General features: G+C 47.0%; 1 protein-coding gene across 1 annotated transcript in view; it reads right to left on the reverse strand.

Moving 5' to 3' along the window:
• ST8SIA4 (ST8 alpha-N-acetyl-neuraminide alpha-2,8-sialyltransferase 4) overlaps positions 1-15,182 on the reverse strand; it is a 198,215-nt gene extending 183,033 nt beyond the window's left edge. Inside the window, exon 1 of the mRNA XM_040421582.1 lies at positions 14,904-15,182. Within this exon, the coding sequence (XP_040277516.1) occupies positions 14,904-15,016 (113 nt within the window). The 5' untranslated portion in view covers positions 15,017-15,182. The remainder of the gene's footprint in view (positions 1-14,903) is intronic.
• Positions 15,183-16,943: the final 1,761 nt, after the last annotated feature.

The following is a 16,943-nucleotide window of genomic DNA, read 5'->3' on the forward strand; positions in this document are numbered from 1 at the left end:
GATTTCAAACTCCTTACCACACATTTGGGCCCCTAGAATGCCAGGGCAGTATAACTACCCCACAAGTGACCCCATTTTGGAAAGAAGAGACCCCAAGGTATTCGCTGATGGGCATAGTGAGTTCATGGAACTTTTTATTTTTTGTCACAAGTTAGTGGAATATGAGACTTTGTATGAAAAAAAAAAAAAAAAAAATCATCATTTTCCACTAACTTGTGACAAAAAATAAAAAATTCTAGGAACTCGCCATGCCCCTCACGGAATACCTTGGGGTGTCTTCTTTCCAAAATGGGGTCACTTGTGGGGTAGTTATACTGCCCTGGCATTTTCCAGGGGCCCTAATGTGTGGTAAGTAGGTAAATGACCTGTGAAATCCTAAAGGTGCTCTTTGGAATATGGGCCCCTTTGCCCCCCTAGGCTGCAAAAAAGTGTCACACATGTGGTATCGCCGTATTCAGGAGAAGTTGGGGAATGTGTTTTGGGGTGTCATTTTACATATACCCATGCTGGGTGAGAGAAATATCTTGGCAAAAGACAACTTTTCCCATTTTTTTATACAAAGTTGGCATTTGACCAAGATATTTCTCTCACCCAGCATGGGTATATGTAAAATGACACCCCAAAACACATTCCCCAACTTCTCCTGAGTACGGCGATACCAGATGTGTGACACTTTTTTGCAGCCTAGATGCGCAAAGGTGCCCAAATTCCTTTTAGGAGGGCATTTTTAGACATTTGGATACCAGACTTCTTCTCACGCTTTGGGGCCCCTAGAATGCCAGAGCAGTATAAATACCCCACATGTGACCCCATTTTGGAAAGAAGACACCCCAAGGTATTCAATGAGGGGCATGGCGAGTTCATAGAAATTTTTTTTTTTTGGCACAAGTTAGCGGAAATTGATATTTTTAATTTTTTTCTCACAAAGTCTCCCGTTCCGCTAACTTGGGACAAAAATTTCAATCTTTCATGGACTCAATATGCCCCTCACGGAATACCTGGGGGTGTCTTCTTTCCGAAATGGGGTCACATGTGGGGTATTTATACTGCCCTGGCATTCTAGGGGCCCTAAAGCGTGAGAAGAAGTCTGGAATATAAATGTCTAAAAAATTTTACGCATTTGGATTCCGTGAGGGGTATGGTGAGTTCATGTGAGATTTTATTTTTTGACACAAGTTAGTGGAATATGAGACTTTGTAAGAAAAAAAAAATAAATTCTGCTAACTTGGGCCAAAAAAATATCTGAATGGAGCCTTACAGAGGGGTGATCAATGACAGGGGGGTGATCAATGACAGGGGGGTGATCAATGACAGGGGGGGTGATCAATGACAGGGGGGTTGATCAATGACAGGGGGGTGATCAGGGAGTCTATATGGGGTGATCACCACAGTCATTGATCACGCCCCTGTAAGGCTTCATTCAGACGTCCGGATGCGTTTTGCGGATCCGATCCATCTATCAGTGCATCCGTAAAAATCATGCGGACATCTGAATGGAGCTTTACAGGGGGGTAATCAATGACAGGGGGGTGATCAGGGAGTCTATATGGGGTGATCACCACAGTCATTGATCACTCCCCTGTAAGGCTTCATTCAGACGTCCGGATGCGTTTTGCGGATCGGATCCATCTATCAGTGCATCCGTAAAAATCATGCGGACATCTGAATGGAGCTTTACAGGGGGGTGATCAGGGAGTCTATATGGGGTGATCACCACAGTCATTGATCACGCCCCTGTAAGGCTTCATTCAGACGTCCGGATGCGTTTTGCGGATCGGATCCATCTATCAGTGCATCCGTAAAAATCATGCGGACATCTGAATGGAGCTTTACAGGGGGTTGATCAATGACAGGGGTGTAATCAATGACAGGGGGGGTGATCAGGGAGTCTATATGGGGTGATAACCACAGTCATTGATCACGCCCCTGTAAGGCTTCATTCAGACGTCCGGATGCGTTTTGCGGATCCGATCCATCTATCAGTGGATCCGTAAAAATCATGCGGACATCTGAATGGAGCTTTACAGGGGGGTAATCAATGACAGGGGGGTGATCAATGACAGGGGGGTGATCAGGGAGTCTATATGGGGTGATCAGGGGTGATCAGGGGCTAATAAGGGGTTAATAAGTGACGGGGGGGGGGTGTAGTGTAGTGTAGTGGTGCTTGGTGGGACTTTACTGAGCTACCTGTGTCCTCTGGTGGTCGATCCAAACAAAGGGGACCACCAGAGGACCAGGTAGCAGGTATATTAGACGCTGTTATCAAAACAGCGTCTAATATACCTGTTAGGGGTTAAAAAAAACACATCTCCAGCCTGCCAGCGAACGATCGCCGCTGGCAGGCTGGAGATCAACTCTCTTACCTTCCGTTCCTGTGAGCGCGCGCGCCTGTGTGCGCGCGTTCACAGGAAATCTCGCCCATCGCGAGATGACGCATATATGCGTGACTCTGCGCAGGGCTGCCACCTCCGGAACGCGATCCTGCGTTAGGCGGTCCGGAGGTGGTTAAAGGGGTTTCCTCACTTCAGCAAGTGGCATTTAACACGTAGAGAAAGTTAATACAAGGCAGTTACTAATGTATTGTTATTATCCATATTGCTTCCTTTGCTGGCTGGATTCATTTTTCCATCACATTAGACACTGCTCGTTTCCATGGTTACGACCGCCTTGTAATCCAGCAGCAGTGACCGTGCTTGTACACTATAGGAAAAAGCCCCAGCCTATGTGTGCACCCACGGTCCTGGCCACCAGAGAGGTCAGAGCTTTTTCCTATAGTGTGCAAACACGACGACCACTGATGGATTGCAGGGTGGTCATAACCATGGAAACGAGCAGTGTATAATGGGATGGAAAAACTAATGAAGCCAGCAAAGGAAGCAATAGGGATAATAACAATACATTAGTAAGTTTCCTGTATTAACGTCTTCTACATAATAAATGCTATTTGCTGAAGTGAGACAACCCCTTTAGTCTAACACTTCCGTTTTCAAATGTCACTCTGCTTTCTGTTCCTTAGTGGAATATGACTTTTAATAAATCTGAGTTGATAAGTCTGGCTAAACATGTCCACTTTACCATTCAGAGTAAAAAATATTTTTGGCAAGTAAGCCCCAAAGTCTCAAAGCTCTATTTGGAGAATTTGTAAATACAGAATTCAGGAGTCCAGAGCTTAAAGGGGTTTGAGGGAAGTGGTGGCAACCCCGATCCTTGAGCAGACCTGTGAAGGGAAGCCTATTTTCCTGCTACTTCTCGCTCCAGCCTCAGCTGCTCCACTGTGCTCCCGGGATGTCAACATCCGTCTAGACATTGCTGCAGCCAATCTCTGCCCATAGAGATGACCTGCTCTCCTTGGTCATGTGACACTCGGGGCGCAGTTCACTACTACAGCCACTCATTGGCTGCAGCTGTGTTAAAGGGAGTCTGTCACCAGATTGTGACCTTATAGACCGCTTACATAGCGCTCTAGCATAGCAGTCTATGATTCTAATGGTACCTTTGATGTTTTCTTGTGAAGTTCCCCCAAGGCAAAAACTGACTTTTATTCATATGTAAATTAGGGCTCGCAAGTGCCCAGGGCGGCGTTCACCTCGTTGGTGCCCAGGCTGTTCTGCCTCTTTTCGCCATATCCCCGCCCCAGCCTCTTCCTCTGCCCGCCCCGCTCTTCATTTGCGTCCTCCTTCTCTGCAGCGAGATCCCGCGCCTGCGCTATCCATTGCTTGGCCGGGGCATGCGCACTGCGATGCCCATTGTGGGTGTCTCTGGTCCGCCTCCTCGCCGCTGTTTCTCGCCGTTGGCCGGCGCAGTAGCTACTGCGATGCCGTGCCCACAATGGGCATCGCAGTGCGCATGCCCCGGCCAAGCAATGGATAGTGCAGGCGCGGGATCTCGCTGCAGAGAAGGAGGACGCAAAGGAAGAGTGGGGCGGGCAGAGGAAGAGGGTGGAGCGGGGATATGACGAAAAGAGGCAGAACAGCCTGGGCACCAACGAGGTGAACGCCGCCCTGGGCACTTGCGAGCCCTAATTTACATATGAATAAAAGTCAGTTTTTGCCTTGTGGGAACTTCACAAGTAAACATCAAAGGTACCATTAGAATCATAGACTGCTATGCTAGAGCGCTATGTAAGCGGTCTATAAGGTCACAATCTGGTGACAGACTCCCTTTAATATGGATGTCGACATCCTGGGACCACAGTGGAGCAACCAAGGCTGGGGAGAGAAGGAGCAGGGAGCCAGCGCCGGGAAACAGGTAAGGTCTGCCTAATAGAGGGGGTTTGTCAACCCAACCCTTCCTCAAAGTGCACAACCCCTTTAATAAATCCCCCAATGCATTCTGCACACGGTTGTACCCGTATTTTGGTCCACATGCCACGGATCTGCAAAATATGGATACTTTCCATGTGCAGGCAGTGATTATATGCCTTCCATGTGCACTAAGAATTTTTCTGACTTCCATCAATAGAAAAGACTATCCTCGCCTGCAATACAAACAAGAAAAGGACATGTTCTATAATTTACAGAACAGCTGCACGGATCCTCAAAACGTATAGATGTGTGCATGGCCCGATAAAAAAAAGAAGGGGTCGTGTGCTGTTCACCAAAAAATGCAGATAAGACACGGATGAATAAGATGGTCTTGTGCATGAGGACTAAGGATGTATTCTACAATTTTACATAAAGCAGCCAGAAATAGGCTGCCCTTGTGTAGCCTGCTGCCAGTAGAGGGTGCACGGAGTGCGTGGAGTTGAGCACAGGGAGAGGCGGCTTTATGCACGTCGAGGAGTGGGGTGCTAGGCGCATTCCTGTGCTGTGACTGCTTGTTGTGGAAGTGGCAAACCCTGCTGTGACCACTAGGGGGGTTGCTGTGAAAAGTAAAGTGAGGCTTCTGAGATTGCGGTACTGGGAAAATGGGCACAGGGGGTAGCGGCTATTTTGTCCATATATTAGTGACTGCCTTTGAGGATACTCTACACATCATGAGCAAAAGTTTCCCAACAGCCTCAGTGAAATATTAAATGGGTTTTTGTCACCTCAGTAAATAGCATTTATTATGTAGAGGAAGTTAATACAAGGCACTTACTAATGTATTGTGATTAGCCATATTGCCTCCTGCTGGCTTGATTAGTTTTTCCATCACATTATACACTGCTCGTTTATATGGTTACGACTAGGGATGAGTGAATTTCATGTTATGAAATTCGATCACGCTTCGTTTTGGTGGTAAAAGCAGAACTGCGTTATGGATTCAATTACCACGGACCACAACGGAATTCTATGACGGAATGCCCTTAGAGGATAGAATTGCGTTATGGTCCGTGGTAACGGAATCCATAACGCAATTCTGTTTTTACCACCAAACGAATTTCAAAATATGAAATTCGCTCATCTCAAAGTTACGACCACCCTGCAATCCACCAGTGGTGGTCGTGCTTGCACACTATAGAAAAAAAGCACCAGCCTATGTGCATTCCCTTCATCTCAGCCACCAGAGAGGCCGGCACTTTTTACTATAGTGTGCAAGCACGACCACCACTGATGGATTGCAGGGTGGTCGTAACCATGGAAATGAGCACTGTGTAATGTGATGGAAAAAGGAATCCAGCCAGGAAAGGAAGAAATATGGATAATAACAATACATTAGTAAGTGCCTTGTATTAACTTTCTCTACATTGTAAATGCCACTTGCTGAAGTGAGACAACCCCTTTAAGCTGGCTTCAGAAATGGGACATCGAGCAGTCTACACATGGACAGCCAAATGATTCTGTGACGGTCCTTTTGGCCAATATCATCAGAAATATATATGACCATGCACAGACAAGGATCACCAAATGCAGAAATGGGAAGAGAAAGTGAGAAAAACTCTCCTTTCACAAGGAGAAGTTGTTGATCAGATGATCCCACCGTAAACCACCATCAGTTAAAGACTTCTTTTTTCCAAAATGTTAAAAAATAGATGACCAGAGTGAAAACTGCCCAGTTACTACACCGATACTGTGAGATCGCACTTTTAAACGGTATTCTTAATGCAGAGCGGCATTCTGATCCGAGTTCACCACAAGAAAGAGAATCGCTCAACATATTCTTGTGGTTTTCCACATGCTCCATATATCATGGTCTTGACAGCATGGGTGGCCCAGCAGAGAGATTAATAGACCTATATGTCATGGCATATAGCTGACGGATTCCGCGAGTTGTTTTAATTTAGAACACAAACTGAAAAACCACCGTACAAAGAAACGTTTCATACAAAGCGAGAGATTTTATCAAAATGTGCGCTCAGTCAGAGAAGTTCAATTTCCTGTTAGGAAAAGTTAAAAGCGGACTTATTAGAGGAATCACCCCCTTCATGAGCTTGTGTGATCAGAATTGGAGCAGGGCAGCGGTGAGTGAGTAAACTGCCATCCCACATATATAATAAAAGCTGCTGCATTGTGGCTTCTGTGTCGCACCGCAACGATGGACACCCCAAAGAAGTAATACTGTGGGGCACGTGTAACACCAAACAGCCTTCAAGGAGGATTCCTGCAATCTCAAGTTATTTAGAGTTATCCCCTATCCACAGGATAGGACATACCGACCACATCAGTGGGGCCCCGTAGGAGTAGCAGGTCCAGTATGCACACTGCTGCTCCATTCACCTCTATAGTACTTCTGGAGATAGCCAAGTACAGTGATAGGCTATTTTAGGCCTCTTTCACACTTGCGTTGTCCGGATCCGTCATGTACTCCATTTGCCGGAGGTGCCCGCCGGATCCGTAACACCGCAAGTGAACTGAAAGCATTTGAAGACGGATCCGTCTTCAAAATGCGTTCAGTGTTACTATGGCAGCCAGGACGCTATTAAAGTCCTGGTTGCCATAGTAGTAGTGGGGAGCGGGGGAGCAGTATACTTACCGTCCGTGCGGCTCCCGGGGCGCTCCAGAATGACGTCAGAGCGCCCCATGCGCATGGATGACGTGATCCATGCGATCACGTCATCCATGCACGTGGGGCGCCCTGACGTCACTCTGAAGCGCCCCGGGAGCCGCACGGACGGTAAGTATACTGCTCCCCACTACACTTTACCATGGCAACCAGGACTTTAGCGTCCTGAAAGCCATGGCAACCATTCAGAAAAAGCTAAACGTCGGATCCGGTAATGCGGCGAAACGACGTTTAGCTTAAGACCGGATCCGGATTAATGCCTTCCAATGAGCATTAATTCCGGATCCGGCCTTGCGGCAAGTGTTCAGGATTTTTGACCGGAGCAAAAAGCGCAGCATGCTGCGGTATTTTCTCCGGCCTAAAAACGTTCCGGTCCGGAACTGAAGACTTCCTGATGCATCCTGAACGGATTTCTCTTCATTCAGAATGCATTAGGATAAAACTGATCAGGATTCTTCCGGCATAGAGCCCCGACGACGGAACTCTATGCCGGAAGAAAAGGACGCAAGTGTGAAAGAGCCCTTAGTCAGGCCCCATAGAATTGAATGGGGCAGCAGTGTGCACGCCCGACCTGCCCCTCTGTTCATTTCAGAGGGTCCTGCTTTGCACATGGCCATTGTTCTTATGTTCAGATAGTTGTTCCCTATTATACATTGATTGTTTTGCATCCACAAGGTCCAAAGTCAGGCTATGTGCCAATGTTTTTTTTCACCATAGTTATTCATTTTTTGGTGTCCGCATTTATTTATTTTTTAATCAATTTTCTAAGAATTGGACAAGTGACAGACAGAACACGCACTCTGTTGGTGGTTTTCACAGGACCTATAAGCTTGATTGGGTCGTGTTTTCTCTGCAACACGGACCAAAGTAGTGAATGTTTTCTTTTTATCCACTAACCCACAGTCCAGAACAAAGACATGTGACTGAACACGTTAAAATCAATGAATCCGTGTGCTGTTCGTGGATACGGGCTCGTGCACATGGCCATAGTTTCTGTCCGCATCTGATCTGCAGATCAGACGCGGCCCCATTTACTTAAAAGGGGCCGCAAAAATTCGGACAGCACATCGTCTGCGGTCTGAATCCATATGTCCATTCCGTGGCCCCACAAAATAAATAAAAAGAGATAGAACATGTCCAATTCTCGTCTGCTTTGTGGACAAGGATAGGACATTTCTACAGAAGTTTAAAAAAAAAATGGTGGCATGCACTCGGCCGGGATCCCAAAACACTTAGGCTTCATGCACACGAAAGTATATTCTTTCCGTGTCCGTTCCATTTTTTTTGCGGACTGTATACGGAACCATTCATTTCAATGGGTCCGCAAAAAAAACGGAATTTACTCCGTGTGCATTCTGTTTCCGTATGTCCGTATTTCAGTGGTGCAAAAAAATAGAACATGTCCTATTATTGTCCGCATTACGGACAAGGATAGTGCTGTTCTATCAGGGGCCAGCTGCTCTGTTTGGAAAATACGGAATGCACGCGGATGTCATCTGTATTTTATGCAGATCCGTTTTTTGCAGACCGCAAAATACATACGGTAGTGTGCATTAGGCCTTACTGCCGTGTGCATGCGCCCTAGCACGGAGAGCACACAGACTCGAATCAACGACATGCGGATCTCAATAAAACCAGTAAAATGTGCAGATGTCTGGGTCTTTGGATCTAGGCTGCTGAAGAATTAAAGACACAAGATGAACATTCTTCATTAATGAAGTTGCCTCCCTATGTGCGGTGGGTTTCTGGGCAACAATTGGAAATTCCCATTTCACCACAATCTACCAATTTCAAGATCTTACCTGGGGTTCTGTGACACAAGGATCTCGGTCAATTTTTCCAATCTGCTTCCTCTGGTTCATGGCAGGTCCAGGACATACATAGAATGGTGTCAGAAAATGCCCCGTGGTCTCCAGCATATATGTCCCCATTGGTAACTATTAGATACCTGCACATGGGCGCAGGTTTACAAACAGAATTTCAGAGCAGATCTGGTGCGGATTCCTAGGCGATTGTGCACCAAATCTGCACCAAAATACGCATACGTTGCTGGCGGATTTCAATGTGGTTTTGCCCTGATCTAACCATTTACATTGTAATAAAAATCGCCAGAAACAATTGACATGCTGCAGGCTACAAAATCTGCCCAGAAGGTCCATTTCCACAACATATGCAAATTGAACATGAGATGTGTCAAACCTCATTCACTTTCCTGGTACTGTATTAGGCCTCCTGCACACGAACGTATTTGTTCCGTTCCGTGCATTGGGGACCGCAATTTGCGGTCCCCAATGCACAGGCAACCTCCGTGCGGCCGCCGGGATGGATTCAGACCCATTCAACTTGAATGGGTTGGCATCCGTCCATTCCACAAAAAGATAGAGCAAGTTCTACCTTTTTGTGGAACGGAACCCCACGGAAGCACTCCATAGTGCTTCAGTAGTATTCCGTGCTTCCGTTCCGCATCTCCGGATTTGCGGACCCATTCAAGTCAATGCACACGGAACGGTGCCCGTGTATTGCGGATCTGCATATGCGGTCTGAAATACGGCAACGGGACACCTACGGTCGTGTGCAGGCCTTATGCTGCAGTTTTTCCACACAAAAATCCGCACGTAATCCGTAACGCGTGCAGGTACCGTTATAGGAATATTCTTGCATTAGAGAAGTAAACTTTCCATGCAAGTTCTGAAGGTGTCATGAACCAGAAAGCAGGCAGAGAACAAAACTTAGAGATCTCCACTAGACTGGAGAACCTATGTAAGGCTACTTCCACACTTGGGTTTACATTTTCTGGTATTGAGATCCGCCATAGAATCTCAAAACTGGAGAAAAATGCTTCAGTTTTGTCCCCATTCATTGTCAATGGGGACAAAACGTAACTGAACTGAACTGAAATGTATTCCGTTCGCCTGCGTCCCGATCGCGGACAGAATAACGCTGCAAGCAGCGTTTTTCTGTCCGCGATGTGGTGCGGAGAAAGACAGATCCGTCCTGAAACACAATGTAAGTCAATGGGGACGGATCAGTTTTCTCAGACACAATAGAAAACAGATCTGCCCCCCATTGACTTTCAGTGGTGTTCATGACGGATCCGTCTTGGCTATGTTAAAGATAATACAACCGGAACCGTTCATAACGGATGCAGATGGTTGTATTATCAGTAACGGAAGCGTTTTTGCAGATCCCTGCCGGATCAGGCAAAAATGCAAGTGTTAAAGTCGCCTAAGCGAAACCTAAATTTTGCAATTTTGTATGATCTTCCATTATAAAGTCGGGTAATATATATATTGTGGGGTTTCACTCTGGTAGATAGGGTAGGCGGGCGCAGTACAGAGGCAAAATACAAGTTCGTAACTCAAAACGTCAGTGTTTATTCACACTTGAGGGAATTGCACAAAACAGCACGTAACTTTGCAGTCTTGGTGTTAATTCACACACAATAGAAAGTTTATATAACACAAGTCACCTTGCTGGCAGTTCTGCCTCCAGTAGTCAACAGCAGGCTTTAGGGGGCCTGTTTCCCCAGCGTGCGGCGCTCAGCCCCCCAGCACGGCACAAAGCATCAGATCCCAAAAACAGAGACATCTCTGCTGAGCCCAGCTGCCTATTTAAGGACAGCCAGGTGCTGCCAAAACCCGGATCGGCACTTAAACTCTGGTCCGGTATTTGACCTCACCTAGCTGGAAACCAGTCCAGCTGCACATCCTGGGAGGAAAATACCTGCCTTGCCAGACACAACCCCTCACTGTATCACTATATATATATATATATATATATATATATATATACAGTACAGACCAAAAGTTTGGACACACCTTCTCATTCAAAGAGTTTTCTTTATTTTCATGACTATGAAGGCATCAAAACTAGGAATTAACACATGTGGAATTATATACATAACAAACAAGTGTGAAACAACTGAAAATATGTCATATTCTAGGTTCTTCAAAGTAGCCACCTTTTGCTTTGATTACTGCTTTGCACACTCTTGGCAATCTCTTGATGAGCTTCAAGAGGTAGTCCCCTGAAATGGTTTTCACTTCACAGGTGTGCCCTGTCAGGTTTAATAAGTGGGATTTCTTGCCTTATAAATTGGGTTGGGACCATCAGTGGCGTTGAGGAAAAGTCAGGTGGATACACAGCTGATAGTCCTACTGAATAGACTGTTAGAATTTGTATTATGGCAAGAAAAAAGCAGCTAAGTAAAGAAAAGCGAGTGGCCATCATTACTTTAAGAAATGAAGGTCAGTCAGTCAGCCGAAAAATTGGAAAAACTTTGAAAGTAAGGGCTATTTGACCATGAAGGAGAGTGATGGGGTGCTGCGCCAGATGACCTGGCCTCCACAGTCACCGGACCTGAACCCAATCGAGATGGTTTGGGGTGAGCTGGACCGCAGAGTGAAGGCAAAAGGGCCAACAAGTGCTAAGCATCTCTGGGAACTCCTTCAATACTGTTGGAAGACCATTTCAGGGGACTACCTCTTGAAGCTCATCAAGAGAATGCCAAGAGTGTGCAAAGCAGTAATCAAAGCAAAAGGTGGCTACTTTGAAGAACCTAGAATATGACATATTTTCAGTTGTTTCACACTTGTTTGTTAAGTATATAATTCCACATGTGTTAATTCATAGTTTTGATGCCTTCATAGTCATGAAAATAAAGAAAACTCTTTGAATGAGAAGGTGTGTCCAAACTTTTGGTCTGTACTGTATATATATATATATATATATATATATAGAGAGAGAGAGAGAGAGAGAGAGAGATTTGCTGGACCTGCCTACAATTCATACAGCCTTTTCATCTAATCCATATTATTCAGTATGGATCAGTTCTTTATTTTCATGACTATGAAGGCATCAAAACTATGAATTAACACATGTGGAATTATATACATAACAAACAAGTGTGAAACAACTAAAAATATGTCATATTCTAGGTTCTTCAAAGTAGCCACCTTTAGCTTTGATTACTGCTTTGCACACTCTTGGCATTCTCTTGATGAGCTTCAAGAAGTAGTCCCCTGAAATGGTTTTCACTTCACAGGTGTGCCCTGTCAGGTTTAATAAGTTGGATTTCTTGCCTTATAAATTGGGTTGGGACCATCAGTGGCGTTGAGGAGAAGTCAGGTGGATACACAGCTGATAGTCCTACTGAATAGACTGTTGGAAGACCATTTCAGGGGACTACCTCTTGAAGCTCATCAAGAGAATGCCAAGAGTGTGCAAAGCAGTAATCAAAGCAAAAGGTGGCTACTTTGAAGAAGCTAGAATATGACATATTTTCAGTTGTTTCACACTTGTTTGTTATGTATATAATTCCACATGTGTTAATTCATAGTTTTGATGCCTTCATAGTCATGAAAATAAAGAAAACTCTTTGAATGAGAAGGTGTGTTCAAACTTTTGGTCTGTACTGTATATATATATATATATATAGAGAGAGAGAGAGAGAGAGAGAGATTTGCTGGACCTGCCTACAATTCATACAGCCTTTTCATCTAATCCATATTATTCATGCCGACATTTAGCATGCAGATCTTTAAACAGACAACCCTAGAAACATATTGACCCATGAAGCAGTTTCAGAAGGTGTGCCAAAGCAGAAATATTGGAAAACCAATTTCACCGCCTCGAAAACAATAACCGTAAATGCTTTCAGATTCTTTTGGCGTGGAATTAAAGAAATAATTGCTATTCTGCATTCTCCCAGTAACAATAGGCTTCCCGCATTAAATTTTTAAGTGATGAAACTTTATGAACCACAAGTTTCAGCCAAGTTTCAGAAAGCAGGACTCAGGACTCATATTAGTCACTTCCATCAGTGGAATAAGGACAATGATCGCGGCGAAGATTTCGGCAGCCTTCTTACGGCAGGACGCAGATGTGTTTTTCTAGCCAAGGACAAACACAAACACATGAAATTGTGTTTACTTAGGAAAAAAAAAAAAAAAACATGTCTGTGATAATCAATAGACATGATACATAGTTGCATAATAGAACCCCAATTACTTTTGTAGAAAGCAGAAGTGTTGTGCTAATTACCACAGTCACAATCTGGATTGATAAAAACGTGCATGGTGATGCTGAAGGAACCTGGATAAGGTCCAAGCCTCCTTCTGGAAGAAGTGGAAGACGGAATGGGCATAAGATGGGACTCCTTCTAAATACTAATGTCCCCAGGAGGTAGTTTACTTTTACAGCTGAACATTTGTGGTCTTTAGCGTTGACTATTGTTAGGCTTTAGACCTGGAGTGCCACCAATCTGCCTCAGCCCGCCGCTTTGTAATTAATGCGGAGTGTGCTGCTCGACGAACTAATTACCGACACAAAACCCTTCCCCGAGCATGGGTGCCTTCTTTACCACCAGAGCAGATGGGATTTTTTTTTTTTTCTTTTCCTTCAAATGACCTGACTTAGAATAAAGGAGTGAAATCAGCGAGAGTGGATGGACAATTAAAGGCTTAATGACAGTAATCCCATTGTCATGATACCAGATTGCTCTCCGTGCCAGGCCACAGCCCCTCTCCCCTCTTGGAAATAGATGAGAACTGGGCGACTGACAGCTCCGCTTAATACTAGTCAGCACGTCTCGCACCTATCTCGCTCGTCTTTTCAGACACGATTGATCCATTATGTTGCCCGTTGAATGTCTGCCTGTGTATACCGTCTGTTCTGACCGCTACAATTCACCAGACTTTCACTTTTGCAGGGAGCAATGTGTTCCTTGATGGACCCTGGCATGTTCTGCTAGCAGATTCTACACCTCCCCGCACCTTCCTCCTTTGTCCCTGGGAGCGCAGATAGCCAAGGGTGGCCGGATTTCTAGATAGTCACCCTGTGGCCTGCTGCTTTGTCTATCCGTTTCTTTGTTTCTCCCATTCTCCGTGCCTGTTTCTTTGTCTGTGTCTACATGTCAGGCTCTTCTGGTTTTGTGCGTCTCCCTTTCTCTGCTCTGCCTTTTACCCATTCACCAAGCGGCGGTCTCTTTTATTAGCCGGCTCTGTATTCTTTAGCCTCTTGACTCCTCTGACCTTCCATTTACACTCATCTAGATTTTTCCTTCTTGGGATATACATCCCCCGGATCACAATTCACTGTCACACTTTATTTTCCTGACCATAACCAGAGACGAAATGTTGTGCTTGAACCTTTTCTTCCTGCTCCTCTCAATCATACGCTTTATAGCGCTATTACATTGTAGTTCAGCAGAAAATGACGGTACTTAGCTAATGTGCCCATTTTATGGCAGCCCCTGTCAGCAGGAGGCTCACGTCTGTGTGTCAATATAAAGACAGCGTATGTCAGCGCGCCCTCACCGCACTCCAAAAACCCAATAAAGTACTAAAAAAATCCATGTGACAGTCACATAACCTGTGACGGGGACCAAGATCCAAACTAAGTCCTCCCACTATATTACTATTATACTGCTCAGTCTGGACATTGTGTGACTACCCATTTTTGTTTTTAACGTAACCAGCTACTCCATACACAAGACATTCGTACACGGCAACTTGACGTCGCGTGACACATGTCAGACCCTAAGGAAATCCACGGCCGGCTTGTCCACTCATTACGGTGACAATTGTAAGAAGGTCCCTTGATCCGATCACTCTCATCAATCACGACCATTAAGGGAAGATTGAGAAAAGTGGTTCCCCTGATGGACATAAACCTAAATCATAAAGGATCCCAAAGATGAAGAGACCAAGGAGTGCCATCAGTCATAGGGAAAAGTTACAGGAAGTGTGCAGACTATGAGACATCACTTCAGCAGTGAGCAAAACATGAGGAAGGGGGACATCACCACAATGACACATGGTCAGACATAGGAAATCCTCAGCACAACACACACAAAGCACTGACAGCCGGGGGGAAGTTGCCCTTTGTTACCAGGCATGCTAGCCAGCCTCTAGTGCGCCCCCCACAAGGCACGGGTGGCAGTGGGTACCCTCAGTGCAGGCGCACGCTTAGACATTTACCCATTGAGAGGAGAATCCTGATGCTCATCGGTCCGCGCGATCTCCGTGGTTTTGTAGAAGATGAGGAGGATACTTATGGTGCAGATAGTCCACCTCTTCCTTATAGAACGCATGTCTTATAGTCCCTGGCATACAAGAGCTCCAGCGCCTTGGTGTAATAGCAAGTGATGGGAGGAATGAAGTGAAGGAGATGCTGTGGTCTCCTGCGAGCTGCAGCCTCCTCGGAGATGGACAGCCGGCGCTCGGGCATAGAGAGTGGCAGCAGCCGCGGTTCGTACACTCAGCAGCAGCAGCAGCAGGTTCCCTCCTTCGCTGCTCACAGACTTGCCCGACCCTCTAGCCTGCTGCGGCCACGCCCCCGCTGTCGGGAGAGCTTTCGGAGCGGCCCGACAGGTGACGTCACTAGGTGGCTAGTCGGTGCCGCTATAGACCTGATAGGTGTGAGGGCACAGGGCGCCACCTGAGGGACCCTGCACTGCTCCATAAGGAGTACAGGGCGCCACCCGAGGGACCATGCCCTACTCAGTAAGGAGTATAGGACGCCACCTGAGGGACCCTGCACTGCTCTATAAGGAGTACAGGGTGCCACCTGAGGGACCCTGCACTGCTCCATAAGGAGTACAGGGTGCCACCTGAGGGACCCTGCCCTACTCAGTGAGGAGTACAGTGTGCCACCTCAGGGATCCACCCTGCTCTGTGAGGATTACAGGGTTCCACCTGAGGGACCCTACCCTGCTCCTAGCAGAGTACAGGGCGCCTTCTGAGGGATCCTTCCCGGCTCCATAAGGAGTACGAAATGCCAACTGAGGGACCTGTCCTGCTCCCAGAGGAGTACAGGGCGGCGCCACCCAGGGATCCCGTCCTGCTCTGTGAGGAGTACAGGGCGCACCTTAGGGATCTGCTCTCCTCTGTGAGGAGTACAAGATGCCACCTGAGGGATCCTTCCCTGCTCCATAAGGAGTACAGGGTGCCAACTGAGGGACCTGCCCTGCTCCCAGAGGAGTACAGGGCGTACCTGAGGGATCTGCCCTGCTCAGTGAGGAGTACACTGCGCCACCCGAGGGACCTGCCCTGCTCCATGAGGAGTACAGGGCGCCAACTGAAGGACCCTGCCCTACTCAGTGAGGAGTACAGGGTGCCACCTGAGGGACCGTGCCCTGGTCCGCAAGTAGTACACAACGCCACCTGAGGGGCCTGCCCTGCACCATGAGGCGTACAGGGTGCCACTTGAGGGACCTGCCCAGCTTCATGAGGCGTACAGGGCACCACATGAGGGATCTGCTCTTTTAGGAGTACAGGGTGTCACCTGAGGGACCCTGCCCTGCTCCATGAGGAGTACAGGGCTCCACCTGAGGAACCTGCCCTGCTCTGTGAGGAGTACAGGACGTCACCCGAGGGACCTGCCGTGCTCCATAATGAGTAGAGGGCGCCACCTGAGGGATCTGCCCTGCTCAGTGAGGAGTACACTGCTGCACCTGCCCTGCTCCATGAGGAGTACAGGGCACCATCTAATGGACCTGCTCTGCTCCATGAGTACGGGGCGCCATCTGAGGGATCTTCCCTGCTCCGTGAGGAGTACACGGCGCCACCTGAGGGACTTGCTGTCACAGTGGGGAGTGGGGAAAACCCTGCACTGTACAATGTAAAGGGATAAAGGGGAAGCAGCTAGGCCAGGATGCCGGAATAAGGGAGCAAGTCACCTCCTATTGCGTCCCTAATCCTCACCCTAACTCCTCACCGTATGAGCGGACCTGGATGGTAGGACGTCTCATACCAGGATACCTATGGCCCTGAGTCGCCCTGATAATCCCTCACATAGGAGCAGGGGAGAGACGACCTGTTCTTCCCAGACATGGATGAACAGGAGTCTCAAATGGCCCAGCAGCAGGGAAAAGGGAAGCCCATACACAGGTAGAGGATCGGCAGGTAAGAACAAAAAGACAACTCACCTGCCGAAGCCTCCACAACTGGAACCCGTGCATATGTACAGGAGCCCGAACACACAGCAGGTCACAGTACAAACAACCACATAGGAATCCA

This window comes from Bufo bufo, chromosome 2, assembly GCF_905171765.1.
Source record: "Bufo bufo chromosome 2, aBufBuf1.1, whole genome shotgun sequence".
NCBI lineage: Eukaryota > Metazoa > Chordata > Amphibia > Anura > Bufonidae > Bufo > Bufo bufo.